Source organism: Podarcis liolepis (assembly GCF_965112155.1).
Source record: "Podarcis liolepis genome assembly, chromosome: 10".
In the NCBI taxonomy this organism is placed as follows: Eukaryota; Metazoa; Chordata; class Lepidosauria; order Squamata; family Lacertidae; genus Podarcis; species Podarcis liolepis.
The window spans coordinates 39,964,827-39,983,156 of record NC_139562.1 but is presented as its reverse complement, the minus strand read 5'-3'; the positions used below and the strand labels follow the sequence as shown (position 1 = coordinate 39,983,156).

Sequence of the window (18,330 nt, the reverse complement as noted above, 5' to 3'; positions counted from 1 at the left end):
CGGCGGTGGGGGTGCTTCCGAAAGAAAAACAGGATACCTAAGAAACTTGACTGATCGGTAGATGTTCCTGAAACTCAAAAAATAGGTCTAGTTGCAGGCCAGTTGAATATAATTCGGGGAGTCTATAATAACCAACCTACCATATTGCATGGATGGCTGCCCTACTTGAAAAGAACACATGAATATGCACCAGGTTGGCATGGGGTTGTGACAGTTCATCATCATTCCCCTACTACAGCTTCCTTTCTCTGAGAAGCCATTATTGACAGCTGTTGGACCCTTTGGACTGCAATGTGATGGGGCATGGGAGACTGCAGCAGGTCAAGGGAATTTGTAGAATTTGACTAGGCTACCTTATAGAAGCAAAAGACCACTTGTGCATGACATCTCTGGATCCAAGCCAGTGACACTCTGTGTGTGTGTGTGTGTCCGCCCATATTGACACAACACAGTTAAGGAATAAATCCATGCTGATGAATGATTCCTGCATTGCTCCATCCTTCTTGGAGCCAAGAGAAACAAACCATCAGGCTGGAGTTACCATGACGAGTATATCAGCACTCACAACTTGTTTCTCTGCAAACCATGATAGTAATCCAAGGTTTGTCCTTGGCTTACCAGTCATGGTTGATTTGGTAGAAACTATTAATGTTGGTTCACACATCATGATAAGTCAAGGTTTGTGGTTTCTCTTGGCTATAGGGAGTAAAGGGTGAAATGGTAACAATTCAACAGCATGCACTAGCATGCTGTCCATTCATGGTAAGACATAGTTTATGACTTACCATGTAATGTGAACAGGGCCAGTTCATATAATTTCTATCTAGGAAATCTAGGAAATAAGTCTGGTATTCTAATTGTTTCCCTTTTGTTATGCCATATGCAATGGCTCATCTATCTGATAAATACTGGATATACCAAAATAGGTATCAGAATAAATGTTAGTTTATGCAAAATCTTAGTAACTATGTGCTCTTCTTTATCTGCTGAATGTGGATACCTTTATAAAAGACAATCTAAGCTGAGTTCAGGGCCCTCATTTTGATCATGATTTGTTCATGCTCTGGAGGTTATAGGATTGCAGAGCTCCTATGGTCTAAACGATTTCTCTCTTCCTTGTTGAAATTGATTAACTTTGGATTTCATTTTGCATCTCCGTTTTAGCTGTTGATTCTGCTAAATTACTTTTTTTTTATTCTAGTGAAGCCAATTAACTAAGCTTGGTGTTGATTGGGTGTCTGGGTCCATAAGGAACCATTCAAGCGAAATAAATAGAAATTGACTCTGTTAACAAACACTTACAAATTAGATCAAGGTGCCTGGGCTCTTAGTACAAAAATGGAAGATGTTCTTGATCTGCCCAGACACATGTTGAAGGAGCATCCTTCATATACGAAAGCAAATATATATATATATATATATATATATATATATATATGCAAATTATAAAATATATCTTATCTTTTTACATTTGGATTTCTCATACAGTTGGATTTCTTCATGCATAAGTTAGGCTATAAAATATTTAGGTCATTGTTTAGATCAGCTGCGGGAAACCTTTGGCTTTCCAGATGTTGCTGACGTACAACTCCCATAATCCCTGGGAAATAGCCATGCTTGTGGATGCTGATGGGAGTTGTGCTTCAGCAACATCTGCGGGGCCAAAGGTTTCCCCACACCTGGTCTAAAAAGTTGCATTCCATGACACTTCTGACACAGAAACAGTATGAATATAGTATGATTATATGTATACTCAACAACAATATGCTATCCCTTTCCCTCCCTTTTATCTTCACACTTAAATACACTAGAGATCTGGTTAATTCATTGACATTTTGATATAAGATCAGTTACACATGGGCCAGTCTTATATCCACAGTGTTAACATCTGTAAACAGATGGAGGTTTACTGGTATTAAGGTTGAATGATAAGATTAGAGGGAACTGCAGAGTTATTTCCCATGCAGGTATTTCTCTTTCACAGTAGCTGACAATGAGACTGAATGATGAAACCCAGACATGAGCTACACAAGTTATGAGATAATGCTAAACTATAGTTTTGTGTAACGTAAGAGCCATACTTCCATACTACTGTTTGAAGCTGGCTTTGTTTCCATAAGCCATAGTTAAGAAAAACCACAGTTTGTCAGGGTTTGGACACAATGGCAAAGAGTGGATAGATAGAAACAGAAACAAAAGCATCCAATCTCTTCTTTGTGGTGGTGCCAGAGAAGATGGGGAACTCATGAGCCTGAGTTTTGTATGTATATATATAGTTTTATATAGATATAAATGTACACTCAGATAAATATTTGTTTTGAAATTATCACCACCATCACCATTTCAATTTGTTAATCTGTTACACAGAGTGTCTTACAACACCTTTAAGAACATAAACAAATGATACCATAGAAACAGAACAAAACAAATTGCACATAACAGTCGTAGGAAGCTATGCGCTTCACTAATAACAAACGGTGTCATTGGACCTCCAAATTATTCTGCAAAAGACCACCAGCACTACCAGTCTTGACAATTTTTTATTTCTTTTTGCTCTCTATTTCCGGGCTATTCTTTATTTCCCACCAGAGCTGCTGCTTCCTCAAATTCAGTCAGAAATTGAAATGAAAGTGCACCTAGTTACCTTCACTATCCCCTAATTTCTTTCCAGTATTCAGTGAATCTCATATTTGCTCTGTTAACATAACCTTGCAGATAAAACCCACACAGCACACACATGTGTTAGTTACTGACAGCATGAAACAAACAAGACCCCTAGCTTGTGAAAGTTACTAGGAAATAGTTCTTACTTGCCACAGATGGCAAGCTGAGCAGCTTTTTGGAAGCCTCAACAATGTGTTCTTCACCTCTCTTACTTGCACAGAGTACTTCAGTTCAGTCTGTATTCAAGCTGACATCCCTTGTCTTACACTTATTGTATTTAATAAAACAAGGAGCGTTTTAAGAGGAAGTGAATTAATTTAAGTGTTCTGGGCATTGTAGCACATGTTCCTTTGCACCAATATTTGTGGAATGTTTTCATTTTTATTTTTCTGTGCTTGAAGCCAACCTCGAATCAGGAGACATTTTTATTAACTGGGAATAAACCAAAAGGAAGACCCTACAGGCATAGTCTTTTAAATCTGGAACAGAATGCATACCTCCTCTATTCAGATTATGTAAATCCAGATTTTGTTACAATTTGCCCCCACTGAGAAATAAAGTAAAATATAATTGCCTCTTTCCCCCTTGTCCCTTAAATACTAAGATGACATTCAATTAGTATGCTAAACAAGGTGCCTCACTGCCTGCATATATTAAACAGTTCCTAATCTTTCACTTCATATAACAATTTTTGTCTGGCATAATTAAGACTTTGGTATTCTCTTGGGCAACTAATGAATCTTTCCCTACCTTTCCCTTTTTGTGCTATGATTTAAGTAATGTACAATAGTATTTCTATCACACAGACTCCAGGGATGCATTATTAAAAGTCATCAGATTTCTCTTGGGACTATACTAGAAGTCTCACAATTGATCTTTCTCTGTTACATGTATCACTTAAAGAGCAAAGCTGTCATTAATCACAATATTTTTGTTGATGCAAGCCCAGTTCAAAGTTCTACACTGCATATAAGTTTCCTATTTTTGTATTAAATTGTGAGCACTAACACAATGCAGGGCAAAAAATGTCCTCATGAAAATATAGCGTTCGTTGCTACATACTTCATTCACATCCAGCTATAATTTCTTAACTGGGTGGGGAACTGCATGTTAGGTTTCCATTTCCAATCCAAGGGCTATTCCACTCTTTAGGGGTCTTTTAATTATTATTATTTTTTATTAGGTTTTTGATAATTTTATACATATAAAACATAACCTTTTCAAACATTTAAATACAAGGTTCTTTTGAACCTTCGGACCTCCTTCCCTCCCTCCATGGATTCCATATTTAAAATTAAGTTTGCCTCATCTTTTACCTTTAGGTAAAGGTAAAGGGACCCCTGACCATTAGGTCCAGTCGTGACTGACTCGGGGGTTGCGGCGCTCATCTCGCTTTATTGGCTGAGGGAGCCGGCGTACAGCTTCCGGGTCATGTGGCCAGCATGACTAAACAGCTTCTGGCGAACCAGAGCAGCACACGTAAACGCCGTTTACCTTCCCGCAGGAGTGGATCTATTTATCTACTTGCACTTTGACATGCTTTCGAACTGCTAGGTTGGCAGGAGCAGGGACTGAGCAACGGGAGCTCACCCCATCACGGGGATTCGAACCACCGACCTTCTGATCGGCAAGTCCTAGGCTCTGTGGTTTAACCCACAGCGCCACCCACGTCCCACTCTTTTACCTTTATCTATCTATTATTTAGGGGATGCAGGTAGTGATATGTTCTAAACCACTGAGCCTAGGGCTTGCTGATCAGAAGGTTGGCAGTTCAAATCCCCGCGATGGGGTGAGCTCCCGTTGCTTGGTCCCAGCTCCTGCCCAGCAAGCAGTTCGAAAGCATGTCAAAGTGCAAGTAGATAAATATGTACCACTCCAACGGGAAGGTAAATGGCATTTATGTGCACTTCTCTGGTTTCGCCAGAAGCGGCTTAGTCATGCTGGTCACATGACCCGGAAGCTGTCTGTGGACAAACACCTGCTCCCTCGGCCTATAGAGCGATGTCGCAACCCCAGAGTCATCCGCGACTGGACCTAACGGTCGGGGTCTCTTCACCTTTTTATCCATTAATTAACCATAGTTATCATAAATAATTCCACATTACAAGTGTCCTTACATCCATGCCAAAGATTTTAACTGTTTACAGTGGTCTTTTAAGTAAATTACAATTTTACTCCAGTCTTTAGTAAATGATCTTCCTGGTTTCTGATCTTCCCTGTCAATCTCACCATCTCCTCATACTCCATCAGTTTCAGCTGCCATTCTTCTTTCTCTTTGGGGGTCTCCCCCCGCAAAGCTACAATGGGAAGCAAGGCTTTTGATTCAGTATACCCACTGCCCCTTCTCTACTATTCAGTCTTTTCGCCATCTACATCTATCTCTTCCTTCCTGGTAGCCTTCTACCTGCTGAACCTCTCACCATTAGGCAAGCCAGCCCCAGCCGCTGAGCGCAGCTGTAGTCTTGTGACCTCTGCACCTGCAGTCACTCTGCATCTCCTAGCTGCAGCACCAGCTACAAAGCAGAGACAGGGCCACAATTTTTAAAACAATTGTTTTAACTGTGTGGTGTTGTTGTTGTTGTTGTTGTTGTTGTTGTTGTTGTTTTTTAAAAAATCTTTTAACTGTTTTTAATTTATGTGGTGTTTGATGGTGGTGGTAGTGTTTGTTATTCTTGAAGAAGGGAAAATGTGCCTGGGAGGATATGTGTCCATTATATTTATTTGGTAGTTGTGACTTTTTATTCACACTGATATATTTTAATGACGATTAATATTTTAAACAAAGCAAACAAATATATTTGCATGGTAACTTCTTAACAAATGCTTTGCAGAGCTTTGTTCGTCATTCTGTAAATCAGCTTCTGCTGTGCAGCAGTTTAAATATACCTAAAATCATGTTTCATGTAGCATAGACTTTTGAGACAGTGTTACATGTTTCAAGAGGCTTGAATCTGTTAGTCCACCAGGATGGCTAACCTGTAGCCTTCCAGATGTTGACTGAACTACAGCGCATATCATCTCTGACTACTGGGCCTTGCTGGGTCTGATGGGAGCTGTAATTCAGAAACATCTGGTTTGCCACAGGTTAACTGGTATGTCCTCATGTGTTTGGAAAAGGTACAAATTGTACACATCCTTTGTATTTTCAAACAAATGAGCTCTAAAGGCTCCTAGTTCTAAGGTAAATTGGACCCTTAAAACACATTCAGCAAATGCCTGCATCCCTTTTCCATAAAGGGACAGGTTAAGCAAAGAGGATTTGCTTGTGTCTGTCATTTTTTTTGTAACAAACAGTAGCATTTTACAGACCTTAATATTTTAAGCTTCCTTTTGCTCCCCTCAAAACTGCATATTCAGGTTGCCAAGAAGCATCTGGAGCTATAAAAATGGATTTATTTCAACAAAAATGAATAATTTACTTCGCTGAAATCTTTTGGCTGAGCCTTATTTCTGCTTTTAACTATAATTTGTTTGTCTTTTACAAATATGATGCTGCAGGAGGAAATTCTGCTGCATACTCAGCTATATTCGCATGTTTAGAAGCTACTGTGTAGTAGATATTGGAAATTTAAAATCCACTGTTCAGCTATGTGTGTGAATTCGTATAAAGGGGAAACGCATTAAAGTTCATCACACTCTTGTGTTTGAAACCCTTATTTCTCACCATAAAGCTTGAAGTATCTTATTGCCTAAATTTTTAACCAACTGACCACAGCTGTTAGTATCAGCTATAGACAGATGCATTATTGCAAACTGAAAGTTCTATATAAATCATCATTGCATATATTTATGGTGATGCATTTTAATACTGCTTGACATTCAGGGATCAGCAGTGGAATTTCTGGCAGCACGGTCTAAGATAACTTTCAGAGAGCAGCTAATTTTAGTAGACAAATCTACAACGATCTAGTTGTTCTGAGAGGATCGTATGAAATCTAGCCCATGGTGTCCTGAATTTCCTTTCCCTCTTAATTGCTGTACTCTCATATAGAAGACAGCACATCAGATATCGTTGAACATATGGTAGTAGAACAAGGACAGGTATATCTGGATGAAGCTTCCTTTCATGCCCCATTTCAGTCAGGGATTTTGATCTGTTTACATGAATGTGATAATATTGTTGTTGTTTAGTCATTTAGTCATGGACCAGAGCATGCCAGGCACTCCTGTCTTCCACTGCCTCCCTCAGTTTGGTCAAACCCATGTTCGTAGCTTCAAGAACACTGTCCAACCATCCCATCCTCTGTCGTCCCCTTCTCCTTGTGCCCTCCATCTTTCCCAACATCAGGGTCTTTTCCACGGAGTCTTCTCTTCTAATGAGGTGGCCAAAGTATTGGAGCCTCAATATTAGAAGCCCTTTATTTATGAACTTCTTCTGCAAACTGAGGGGAGATTATTTGATCTTGCTCACTGGCAAAATGCTTACCAGTTATGAAAAATGCTGCCTCTCGAGGACCCACTGACAATAATGTCAATTTTTAGATGCCAGCTGTAGACTTTTCCTTTTCATCGGGCTTTCTGATTGACCTGAGTAACTATCCAGTCCTATTAACAGACAGTTGAGTTTTAATGAACCCTGCTTTGTTTTTTTCATGATTGGTTTAAGTTTTCATATTGTAATACACGTCAAGGTCATGTGGCAAAGGGGAACACCCAGCAAAGGGTGACACCCAGCTGTAGCTTCCAAGGTCACCTGTCTTTGTTTCAAATTACTGCCTGGTCTGGATAGCACTGTCTTTCCAGTTAAGAAGAGAGACAGTAGCCTCAGGCAGCAGCGGAGTCTTTTCTTCCCATAGGGCTTTTTTCCCTAAGCCCTTGACTATTCTTGGGAGTACAGAGCTACATGTACTACCTCTTAACTAGCCTGATGCCTTAATACACTGGAGGCAAAGTCTAGATTCTATCCTGTTTCCAGTGGTGATGCTAGAGAAAGGTTGGAGCTCAAAGATAGTCAAGACCAGTCATGCGGCAGCTAGACTGGTGACTGGGGGCGGCCGCCGAGACCACATAACACCGGTCTTGAAAGACCTACATTGGCTCCCAGTACGTTTCCGAGCACAATTCAGAGTGTTGGCATTGACATTTAAAGCTCTAAACGGCCTCGGCCCAGTATACCTGAAGGAGCGTCTCCACCCCCATCATTCTGCCCGGATGCTGAGGTCCAGCGCTGAGGGCCTTCTGGCGGTTCCCTCATTGCGAGAAGCAAAGCTACAGGGAACCAGGCAGAGGGCCTTCTCGGTAGTGGCACCTGCCCTGTGGAATGCCCTCCCATCAGATGTCAAAGAGATAAACAACCACCTGACATTCAGAAGACATCTTAAGGCAGCCCTGTTCAGGGAAGTTTTTAATGTGTGACATCTTAGTGTATTTTTGGTCTTTGTGGAAGCCACCCAGAGTGGCTGGGGAAACCCAGCCAGATGGGTGGGGTACAAATAATAAATTATTATTATTATTATTATTATTATTATTATTATTATTATTATTATTATTATTATTATTATTGTTGTTAGAGCATCTGCTTTGCATGTAGAAGACCCCAGGTTCAATCCCTAGCATCTCCAGCTAGGACTGAGGAAGATGCTTTATGAACTAAGTTAAATGGTTATATCCCTTAAAATTAACTCAGTTTTCTTCTCTCTCTCTATATATATATAACTCCATGTCCTCTAATTGGTTTCCAATTCTGCTGTGCAGGGGAAGCCTACATGAGGCTCAGCAGATTACCTGAAGCAGAACACTGGTATGTGGAATCACTGCGGGCCAAAACAGACCACATCCCAGCTCATCTCACATATGGGAAACTCCTGGCTTTAACGGTAAGTTGTTATTATTTATTATATTTCTATACCACCCTTCATCAGAAGATCACAAGGTGATTTACAATATAAAAAAAAAAACACACAAATACATAACTATTGGGAAAGAAGATGTTCATTTTGGCTAAAATTCTAGTGAGTGTTTCTAAAGAACAGACAAAAGCAAATATTGACGTTATCTTAATAGCCAGACTTCTCAAAGTTTGCCTTTAATTCAGTGTTTATTTATTTAAAAAACCCTAATAGGCTCCCTCTTCCCAACTCTGCTCTCTTCCCAACTCATTCCTCAATTTCCCAACCGTCACTGAATCTGAAGAGAGAGAGGACACAGTGTGCCCTGTGCCCCAAAGCTAAACATGACCGGTGAGCCCTGAATAGGAAGAGCTGTTCCCCCAGACCACAAGACATGAAGATGAGCTCCTCCACAACAGACAAATTTTGTTGTTCATCCTTTGTTCCCTCTCCTCAACCCAGCTCATAGTTACACTGGGGTATTATAAACCTATTGCCTTCTGTTCTAAACCATGGGGCTCCTGTCAGCAGGAGGTGGTGTTCCCATCCCTGTGGAAGTCACTGCTGCTGATGGCTAGATGGTCCATTGTCAGGCATGGTGGGACTGCAGCTTATTGCCAGATGAGGCATTTGGCTTTTCCCCATGTACATGAATGAGAACATGGACATGAATGAGACAATTCTACCAGAGACACCACTTCAGTTGAGGCTAAATCCTGTCTGCATCCCTGGTGATATCAGCGTTTGAAATGAATTGGGAAAACTGTGGCTTGGAGCAGGTCATCACTTCAGGTTTTCATCTATAGATGAGAGAGAGCTTTGACCAAACCCTCAGAGGTAGGCTGGCCATCGGTTGAAACAAGGATACATGTGACATTATTGAGATTTCATAGTTGTGTGTACATGATTAGTAAAACAGACATATCTTGCTGTCTCAAATGTATAATTTGCCTGAAGTATTATGGGATCTCCTAGGTAATACACAAAAAACAAACTAAGCGACAGGATATATGAAAGTCCAAGGGGAGTGGGGGGGGGAGATATGAGGCTGTTGCGACAATTTAAAGCCTATCAATGGTTTTGTCTCTTTTAAAAGGACCGTCATAGGTTTAGATACCTTGAGGATTTAACATTCTTCACCTTGCAGAATGCTTTTCTCACGCTCTGCTTACAGGTTATGCCTTCTGCCATGTTGAATGGCAGATAGAAACAAGCTCCTGTCTCCCAGTGGAATTGTATTTGTAACCTGAATCAAGCCAGACAATGTAATCAATTTTGTTCTATAATGTCCCTTATATGATGGGCCAAGGGAAAATGGGGCGGGGGGATTTTGGCTAGATTAACATCTTGTTCTGACCGAGAAATCATCTGTTTTCTATTAGCAAAATTACATCCTTTGTGACATGTAGAACAGCGCTGTATGTTTTAACTGCAAGGAAACTTCAAGTGAAAGAAGAGTAAAGGATTAGGACAACTAAGGAGTTCTAAGAAGATAATAGATATTTTTTAGATAATGGATGTTTTTAGTTTAACTTAACTGAGAATTTTATTGTATCGGGTTTTTAAAAAAGTTTATTTTTTTGAAATTTTACCTGAAAACTCTCAAGGCCAATGGCTAATACAATAAAGCTGATGGTGACTTCAGTTTCCATACTTCCTGCAATTGTTAGAGTTTTAAGGCATATGTTCTTGTGTGAGTTTAGCATATAATATGGTGCCATATAAAATGTGTGTGTTCATAGAAATTAATGAAGTGCACTAAAGTTATGGTGCTCAAAGAAGCATGAATTAGTGCAGAAGACAAATAATGTGACTTCGTCATTCATTTGAAACTCATTATTCATGCCCATGTCAGTATGTAGATAAAGCTATGCCAGTTTTGCATAGCACTGCTCTAGATTTTCTGCTTAACCTTGTTTATGTTATCACATTTTAAGCACAAATTTTATCTGTGTTCTATTATGTTTCCTATGCTAATTTGATAGATTAATAAAAGCTTAGTAGGAGATAGTATTTTATGTACCTTAACTATTTTATGAAAAGCGTTTTATATCTTAGTTTGGGTGGCACAGAATGGGAACATGGAACACTTTTAACAATGTAAATCACACCTGAATCTATATTTGTAACAGAATGGCTAGTGAAATTATGATCTCCCTGCCTACAGTCAACTGGAAGAAATTTTTTCACAACCCACACATCAAGTAATATTATAAATTCATATGTTAAAATTATAACTCACCAGGGTGTATTTTACCAGAAAGCATAAGAGGAGGAAAATTTAGTGGTTAAGGCATATGAGTAGTGGCTCAGCTAGTTGAATAACTGGAAGGCGGCCAACCCTGAGCTAAAGCCCCTGTTTTCATTTTATTTATTTTTCCAGAAACGCTATTTAGCTTTTTGAAGGTACATAGCACCATGATGGTGCTGTTATAAACTCCCCAATATCTCATTGTCGAAATGAGTTACGCTTTTTGAAGGTACATAGCACCATGATGGTGCTGTTATAAACTCCCCAATATCTCAATGTCAAAATGAGTTGCTTATGGGAAGACACTGTTGAAGCTAACTTTCTTGTTCTAGAGCTGGTTGACTGGTATTGCCAGAGTGCTGAAGTCCTTCCCTGATTGTGATCATTTACAATATATGTATTTTCTGAATATAAACATGTTTATTTTAGAAAAAAACTCTAACATTACAGCGTTCCTGTAATATATGTAATTGCGCTTCTGACAAAAATAACAGTGAAAGGGGCAGCTGAGTATTTGAATAGTTAATTATCATTTGATTAAGACCTGAAGGTACAAAAAAAGTGTCAGCAATCTAATGTGAAGGCAATTTTTTGTACAAAAAATGGAGGTTGAGGTTTTCATAATGTTGGCCAGGCTTCTGACTTCAGCTTGAGAGGCATTTTATCTGTACTGGTATGTCTGCTGTGACATTTATCACATAATGTTGGGTTTGAGTTCTCAAATGTACTTATCCCAGATGGCATATCTCTCTCTACACTGTACCGTAGTCTTGCTTGAATGCAGTTATAATCTAACTAGCATATTCACAGCCTGCAGGCAGCAGGCGGTTATAGTTGGTACAGTTGATCTTCTCTGATGTCACAGAGGGCCTTGGCAGGAGAGCTGTCATTGGCTTAGCTGCTATGATGCCACAGAGTAGAAATCTTGGCCAAAGTAGCTGTGTGCTCAGGTGGACTTGGGAGACTTTTGCCCTTGGGACAGGAATCATGCTGCCTTTACCTCTGTATTGCCTGCGTGCCCATGGGCTTTGGGATAACATGTTGTTGCTACATATTGATTGAGTAGTTTCAGGGTTTATGAACGGAAAGCCAATTTCCACAAATGCTTCCTGTTTATGCCAGGATGCAGTCTGACCTATTTTTCTTTGTATAAGGACAAGCATGAAGGAGGCCTCCCAGCCTGTTCACAGGTCCTTATATGATCAGTGAAAACAGTTGGTCCTGGAAAGTATTAACCACTCTCAATCTTAACCTAGCTCTTAAAAGCCACCATCATGTTGAATCTACAGTTAAACATGAATGTTACTAGGTCATGGGTGACTATGGAAAGGTAATAGTAGTTCAGAGTAAAGTTAGCTAAGTGTGCGGTCTTGGTGAACACAGTTTCATGTGTACGCCTTTATTTCATGCCTTTCTCCTTGTCTCCATATGTCCTTCTGCGTAACTTTTCAGTCATTTTGCCAACATGCTTCGCTGAATATTTTTATCCCAAAACTTAAACATTAGCATGACTGTAGCAAATGAAAGCAGTTCCAAAATGTAGTTACTTTTGTAAACTGGCATCTGTCAACTTTGCTTCCTTTTGAATTTGGCCACATGCCAAAAAATTACGTTTTCATTTATATTTGCATTGACTTTGCCGTCCAATTACAGCAGATTTGTCTGCTTGCCAAAATATTGTAACTCTAATTATGAAACAGAAGGCACTTTACATTTTAAAATAAATACTTAATAGCATCCAGTGGTGACACTATGTTTTTCATTTCTTGATGGTGAGAGGGAAGGTTGTAATTGGCACTTTTCAGTCTCATCCCTTTTAACCTTCCTACTGGCTTTATTTAGAGGTCTTACACATATTCACCCACCTTCAAACTAAGGATCACAGCAGCCTTGTAGACAGATGATTTTAGTAGTGGACACCAGGTAGCGCTTCATAGGCATCTAAGAATTTCACCTCCAGATCCGACAGTTCACCTGCTCAGGTGAGATAATTCAATCAGTGAGTTCCCCTCAATAAATGTTTTGGAGCCACTGGACCTATCTGGACATATAATTATTGCAAAGCTTCATAGTAGTTGTAATAGTAATAATAATTTATTATTTATACCCAGTCCATCTGGCTGGGTTTCCCCAGCCACTGAAATGTGCTGCATCATGGACTTAAGCTGCCACAGTTAAGTTTCTGTCTGTTCATACACACCTTGTTTAACTGAAAGGAGGGAGTCTTAATACACTTTTTGTGTGTGGGAAACGTAGAAAATGAATTAGATTGAGAGAGTAAACTAATTGTTACCTGGCAGTGAATATGATTCTCTACAAGTGCATTATTCAGAACTGCTTGACTGCATTAATCTCCCCCCTATTAGCTTCTTAGAATTTTAAATTCTCCAGTAGCTTAAAGTGTGCCAGCTGCCTTACCTTGTTGCAGAACATTCTACCAGCTGTCAGAAGATACCAGTATTAATGGGGAAACCAAAACGTCCAGTGATAGAGAGAGATGTTGGTGCAGATTTCTTCCTTCCTTGCATGCAAATTTTATAGCTTCTTAATCAAAGAATAATGTCAGTCTATTTGAATAAAATGTCACATTTTATTGAATAATTGGATTTCCTTCCTTTCAATTATTCCCTGGGTTCTATTATTTCAAAAATGTTTTCAATCAGAATCCTCAGTGGTATATATCTAGCATTGCTTACTGGATTAGCCTAAGGCCACTAGGATATTGTTATGCTCTCACCAGCCACCCTGAATGGTGAATAGTTTCAGGAGCAATCATACAGGGTTTAGTTTCCTTTGTATGAAGGTGATTCAAAGACTGAAGCCTATTATTTGCTTTATTTACAAAGGTGTAGGTACTAAATGGCTCCGGCCCAAATATTTTTAAAAAATCACCTACTCCAAAATCAACCAACCATATATAGGGAAACATACATTCCCACACTATCCAATTGTTCATTTACTGGAGACATTTAGATGATAAATAGTATCTTTGTGCTTGTGTATTTTGTGTCAAGAGGAAGTTAGTGATTTGTGGGAGAATGACGTTTCATAGTACCCTAATATTCAGAAATCATTCCATTTATGAATAACAAAAAATGCTAATATAATAATAATAATAATTTATTATTTATACCCCGCCCATCTGGCTGGGCCTCCCCAGCCACTCTGGGCGGCTTCCATAAAAACCAAAAATACAATAAAATATCACATGTTAAAAACTTCCCTGAACAGGGCTGCCTTAAGATGTCTCCTGAATGTCAGGTAGTTGTTTATCGCCTTGACATCTGCTGGAAGGGTGTTCCACAGGGCGGGCGCCACTACCGAGAAGGCCCTCTGCCTGGTTCCCTGTAGCTTTGCTTCTCGCAATGAGGGAACCGCCAGAAGGCCCTCGGCGCTGGACCTCAGCGTCCGGGCAGAATGATGGGGGTGGAGACGCTCCTTCAGGTATACTGGACCGAGGCCGTTTAGGGCTTTAAAGGTCAGCACCAACACTTTGAATTGTGCTCGGAAACGTACTGGGAGCCAATGCAGGTCTTTCAAGACCGGTGTTATATGGTCTCGGCGGCCGCTCCCAGTCACCAGTCTAGCTGCCGCATTCTGGATTAGTTGTAGTTTCCGAGTCACCTTCAAAGGTAGCCCCACGTAGAGTGCATTGCAGTAGTCCAAGCGGGAGATAACCAGAGCATGCACCACTCTGGCGAGACAGTCCGCAGGCAGATAGGGTCTCAGCCTACGTACCAGATGGAGCTGGTAAACAGCTGCCCTGGACACAGATTTGACCTGTGCCTCCATGGACAGCTGTGAGTCCAAAATGACTCCCAGGCTGCGCACCTGGTCCTTCAGGGGCACAGTTACCCCATTCAGGACCAGGGAATCCTCCACACCTGCCCGCCTTCTGTCCCCCAAGAACAGTACTTCTGTCTTGTCAGGATTCAACCTCAATCTGTTAGCCGCCATCCATCCTCCAACCGCCTCCAGACACTCACACAGGACCTTCACCGCCTTCACTGGTTCTGATTTAAAAGAGAGGTAGAGCTGGGTATCATCCGCATACTGATGAACACCCAGCCCAAACCTCCTGATGATCTCTCCCAGCGGCCGCATGTAGATGTTGAAAAGCATGGGGGAGAGGACAGAACCCTGAGGCACCCCACAAGTGAGAGCCCAGGGGTCTGAACACTCATCCCCCACCACCACTTTCTGAACACGGCCCAGGAGGAAGGAGCGGAACCACTGTATAACAGTGCCCCCAGCTCCCAGCCCCTCAAGACGGTCCAGAAGGATGCTATGGTCGATGGTATCGAACGCCGCTGAGAGATCCAGCAGAACTAGGAAACAGCTCTCACCTTTGTCCCTAGCCCGCCGGAGATCATCAACCAGTGCGACCAAGGCAGTTTCAGTCCCATGATGAGGCCTGAATCCCGACTGGAAGGGATCCAAATGGTCCGCTTCTTCCAGGCATGCCTGGAGTTGTTCGGCAACCGCTCGCTCAATCACCTTGCCCAGGAATGGAAGATTTGAGACTGGGCGATAGTTGGCCATCGTGGCCGCATCTAAAGATGGTTTTTTAAGAAGCGGTTTAATAACCGCCTCTTTCAGCGGGTGTGGGAAGGCTCCCTCACGGAGGGAAGCATTCACCACCCCACGAAGCCCATCGCCCAGCCCTTCCCGGCTTGCTTTTATTAGCCAGGATGGGCAAGGATCCAGGAGACAGGTGGTTGGTTTCACTCGTCCAAGCAGCCTGTCCACATCCTCGGAGGTAACAGATTGGAATTGATCCCACTCAACTTGACCAGACAGAACTCTTGCACTCTCCCGCCCCGGCCCTGCTCCCACGGTGGAGTCTACTTCTTCCCGAATCTGAGCGATTTTATCTGCAAAAAACTTTGCAAAATCATTGCAGGAGAACATGTGGCCCGTACTGGGCCCCGATGTTGCAGGTGGTTCCGCTAAATTGTGAACCACCTGAAAAAGTCTCCTGCTGCTGTTTTCTGCAGATGCAATAGAGGCGGTGAAGAAATTCTTCTTCGCCGTCGCTATCGCCACTTGGTAGGCTCGACGTTGAGCTCTAACCTGTGTCCGGTCAGATTCGGAATGAGTTCTCCGCCACCGGCGCTCTAGCCGTCTCAACGATTGTTTCATTGCCCTCAGATCCGTGGAAAACCACGGGGCTGTCCGGGCTCCATGCAATCGGAGAGGGCGCTTCGGAGCCAAACAGTCAATAGCCCTGGTTAGCTCCACATTCCAGCGGGCCACCAGGGAATCAGCTGAAAGGCCATCAACATGGGATAAAGCATCCCCTACCACTCTCTGGAAACCATTTGGATCCATTAAGTGGCGGGGGCGGACCATCCGAATTGGTCCCACCTCCCTGCAGAGGGGATGGGTCGCAGAGAAGTCCAGTTGCACCAGGAAGTGATCTGACCATGGCACTTCTTTCGTTTCGCTTTTACTTAGTGTCAGATCACCAACATCCATAGAGGTAAACACCAGGTCCAAGGCATGTCCACGGCTATGGGTTGGGCCAGACTTATTCAGGGACAGCCCCATGGAGGCCATGCTTTCCACGAAGTCCCGAGCGGCCCCTTGTAGGGTCGTGTCGGCATGGATGTTAAAATCCCCTAGGACGACCAAGCTAGGTGTCTCCAGGAGAACATCCGCCACGACCTGAAGCAGCTCGGACAGGGAATCCTTGGTGCAGCGGGGAGGTCGGTACACCAAAAGGAATCCTGTACTGCCCCTATTGCCCAACTTCCAGAACATGCACTCAGAAAACTGGGTCTTCCCAATAGGACGCCTGGTGCAAACTAATGACTTCCTAAAAATCACTGCAACCCCCCCTCCCCACCCACATGACCTGGGTTGCTGTGCGTAAGAGAAACCTGGTGGACAAGCAGCGGCAAGAACAGGCCCATCTGCTTCATCCAACCAAGTCTCTGTTACACAAGCCAGGTCAAATCCTCCATCCATGATCAAGTCATGGATGGCAGTGGTCTTCTGAATCATTGACCTGGCATTGCACAGCAGCACCTTCAGGCCATGTGGGTATCCCTTGCTGATTCTAGTATCCGTCCGGACAGGACCAGACCCGGAGGCAGGGATAGTCCTCAGACAACGACTAAACCTGCCTCCTCTGTAATGACATGGTCTGGTCTTAGCGTAACTCCTCCTCCTACCCGTGATCACTGAGATCGGTTGTCCCAGTGCATCCCCCCCTGTGGAACATGCCCCAGCCATTTTGTGGGCTGGGGCCCACTCCCCGGCAGCCCTGACCCCTCCCCCTAAAAACAAAATAACACCTTAAACAAACAAACAAAACCAATACAACAATACAAGCAAAAAATATAAAAATTACAAAAACATCAAAATAAAAAATAATAATTCCCCAAGCCCAACCAAACATCAATCCCACCCCCCAAATACAAAAAATCCAGAAAAAAATTTTTTTAAAACATTTTAAAAACACTCTGTGCCTCTCCGGCAGTAACAACTGTCCTAGTGAGGCCTGTCAGGCCCCACCCTGGGCCAGGTGGTAAGTGGCAGGGAGGAGCAGGGCCCTCAGGCACTCACTCAGGGAGTCTTCCTGGGCAGCAGGCCGCAAGCAGCACACAGTCCTTATGAGGCCCCAGGCCCCGCCCCAAGCCAGATGGTAAGTGGCAAGAGCTAATAGTCATTCAGCACACATTAAGGGGAAGGGGAGAATTTGCAGGCAATAGAATATGGTGTAAATTACTTAAGCCATTTTAACAGTCACACCAGGTTTTTGCCTTAAAATGAGAAAAGATTCCTCTGTCTGTCATTTTCCAAAGTTCTAATCCTTCCTTGGGTTAAATTCCTGCAATGTCGGAGCTATAAACTTCAGAGTGCATGTCTAACTACCACAGCATATGTGTGCTCTTATTTAGCTTTATGTGCGCTCCTAGTAAATCGTATTAAGAAAAGGAACATTCTCGTCATTAGACTAAAAAAAATAAAATTGTTGCCTGACAAGATGAAAGTTTGATAAATGCTGCAAATTAGTAGTAAAATAGCCTGATTCTGTCAAATGATAGATGTTACACTGTTTGACAGGAAAGAAGAGGTGTGGAGGAAACTTGAAAAATACATGGTTAATGATGTTCTTGTTTTTTAAGAGTTGGAGAAGAGAGTATGCAAGGTCTCTGGTAATTATTTAACAAAATTTAGATATAGTCAGTGTGATTAAATTAGTCATTTTCAGTTACTCCACCTAGGGCTAAGCAAAGAAATCTGAAAACATTTTCTGCTAATGATTTTCTTTTTCTTTTTATTTCAGCTATTCAGAAAACACCCATTTCTTATACTTGGTGCCATCTTGAATTCTAGTCCCCTCGCATTGCAGCCCACCAGTGCGTTCAAACTGAATTTAGTACTAATTTCAGGAAGCTAACCATAGTATTATTGTGACATATTATGAAGAACTGAATGAATGGGGAAACTATCTGGCATTCCTTTTGGTTTCATGGAGATAATTCTGTAGGCTGAAGCTTAACAGAAAAAGGCAGGGGATCCAGAGAATTGTTTCTTTTTTCTTAGGAATAGAAATCTGAGTATGCAATGAGACATTAT

At 41.9% G+C, this 18,330-nt stretch overlaps 1 protein-coding gene across 1 annotated transcript in view; it reads left to right on the top strand.

Moving 5' to 3' along the window:
• The window catches only part of TMTC2 (transmembrane O-mannosyltransferase targeting cadherins 2), a 197,425-nt gene that overhangs the window by 138,288 nt on the left and 40,807 nt on the right, over positions 1–18,330 (top strand). The window contains exon 8 of the mRNA XM_083463090.1: positions 8,359–8,480. Coding sequence (XP_083319216.1) covers positions 8,359–8,480 — 122 coding nt within the window. The remainder of the gene's footprint in view (positions 1–8,358; positions 8,481–18,330) is intronic.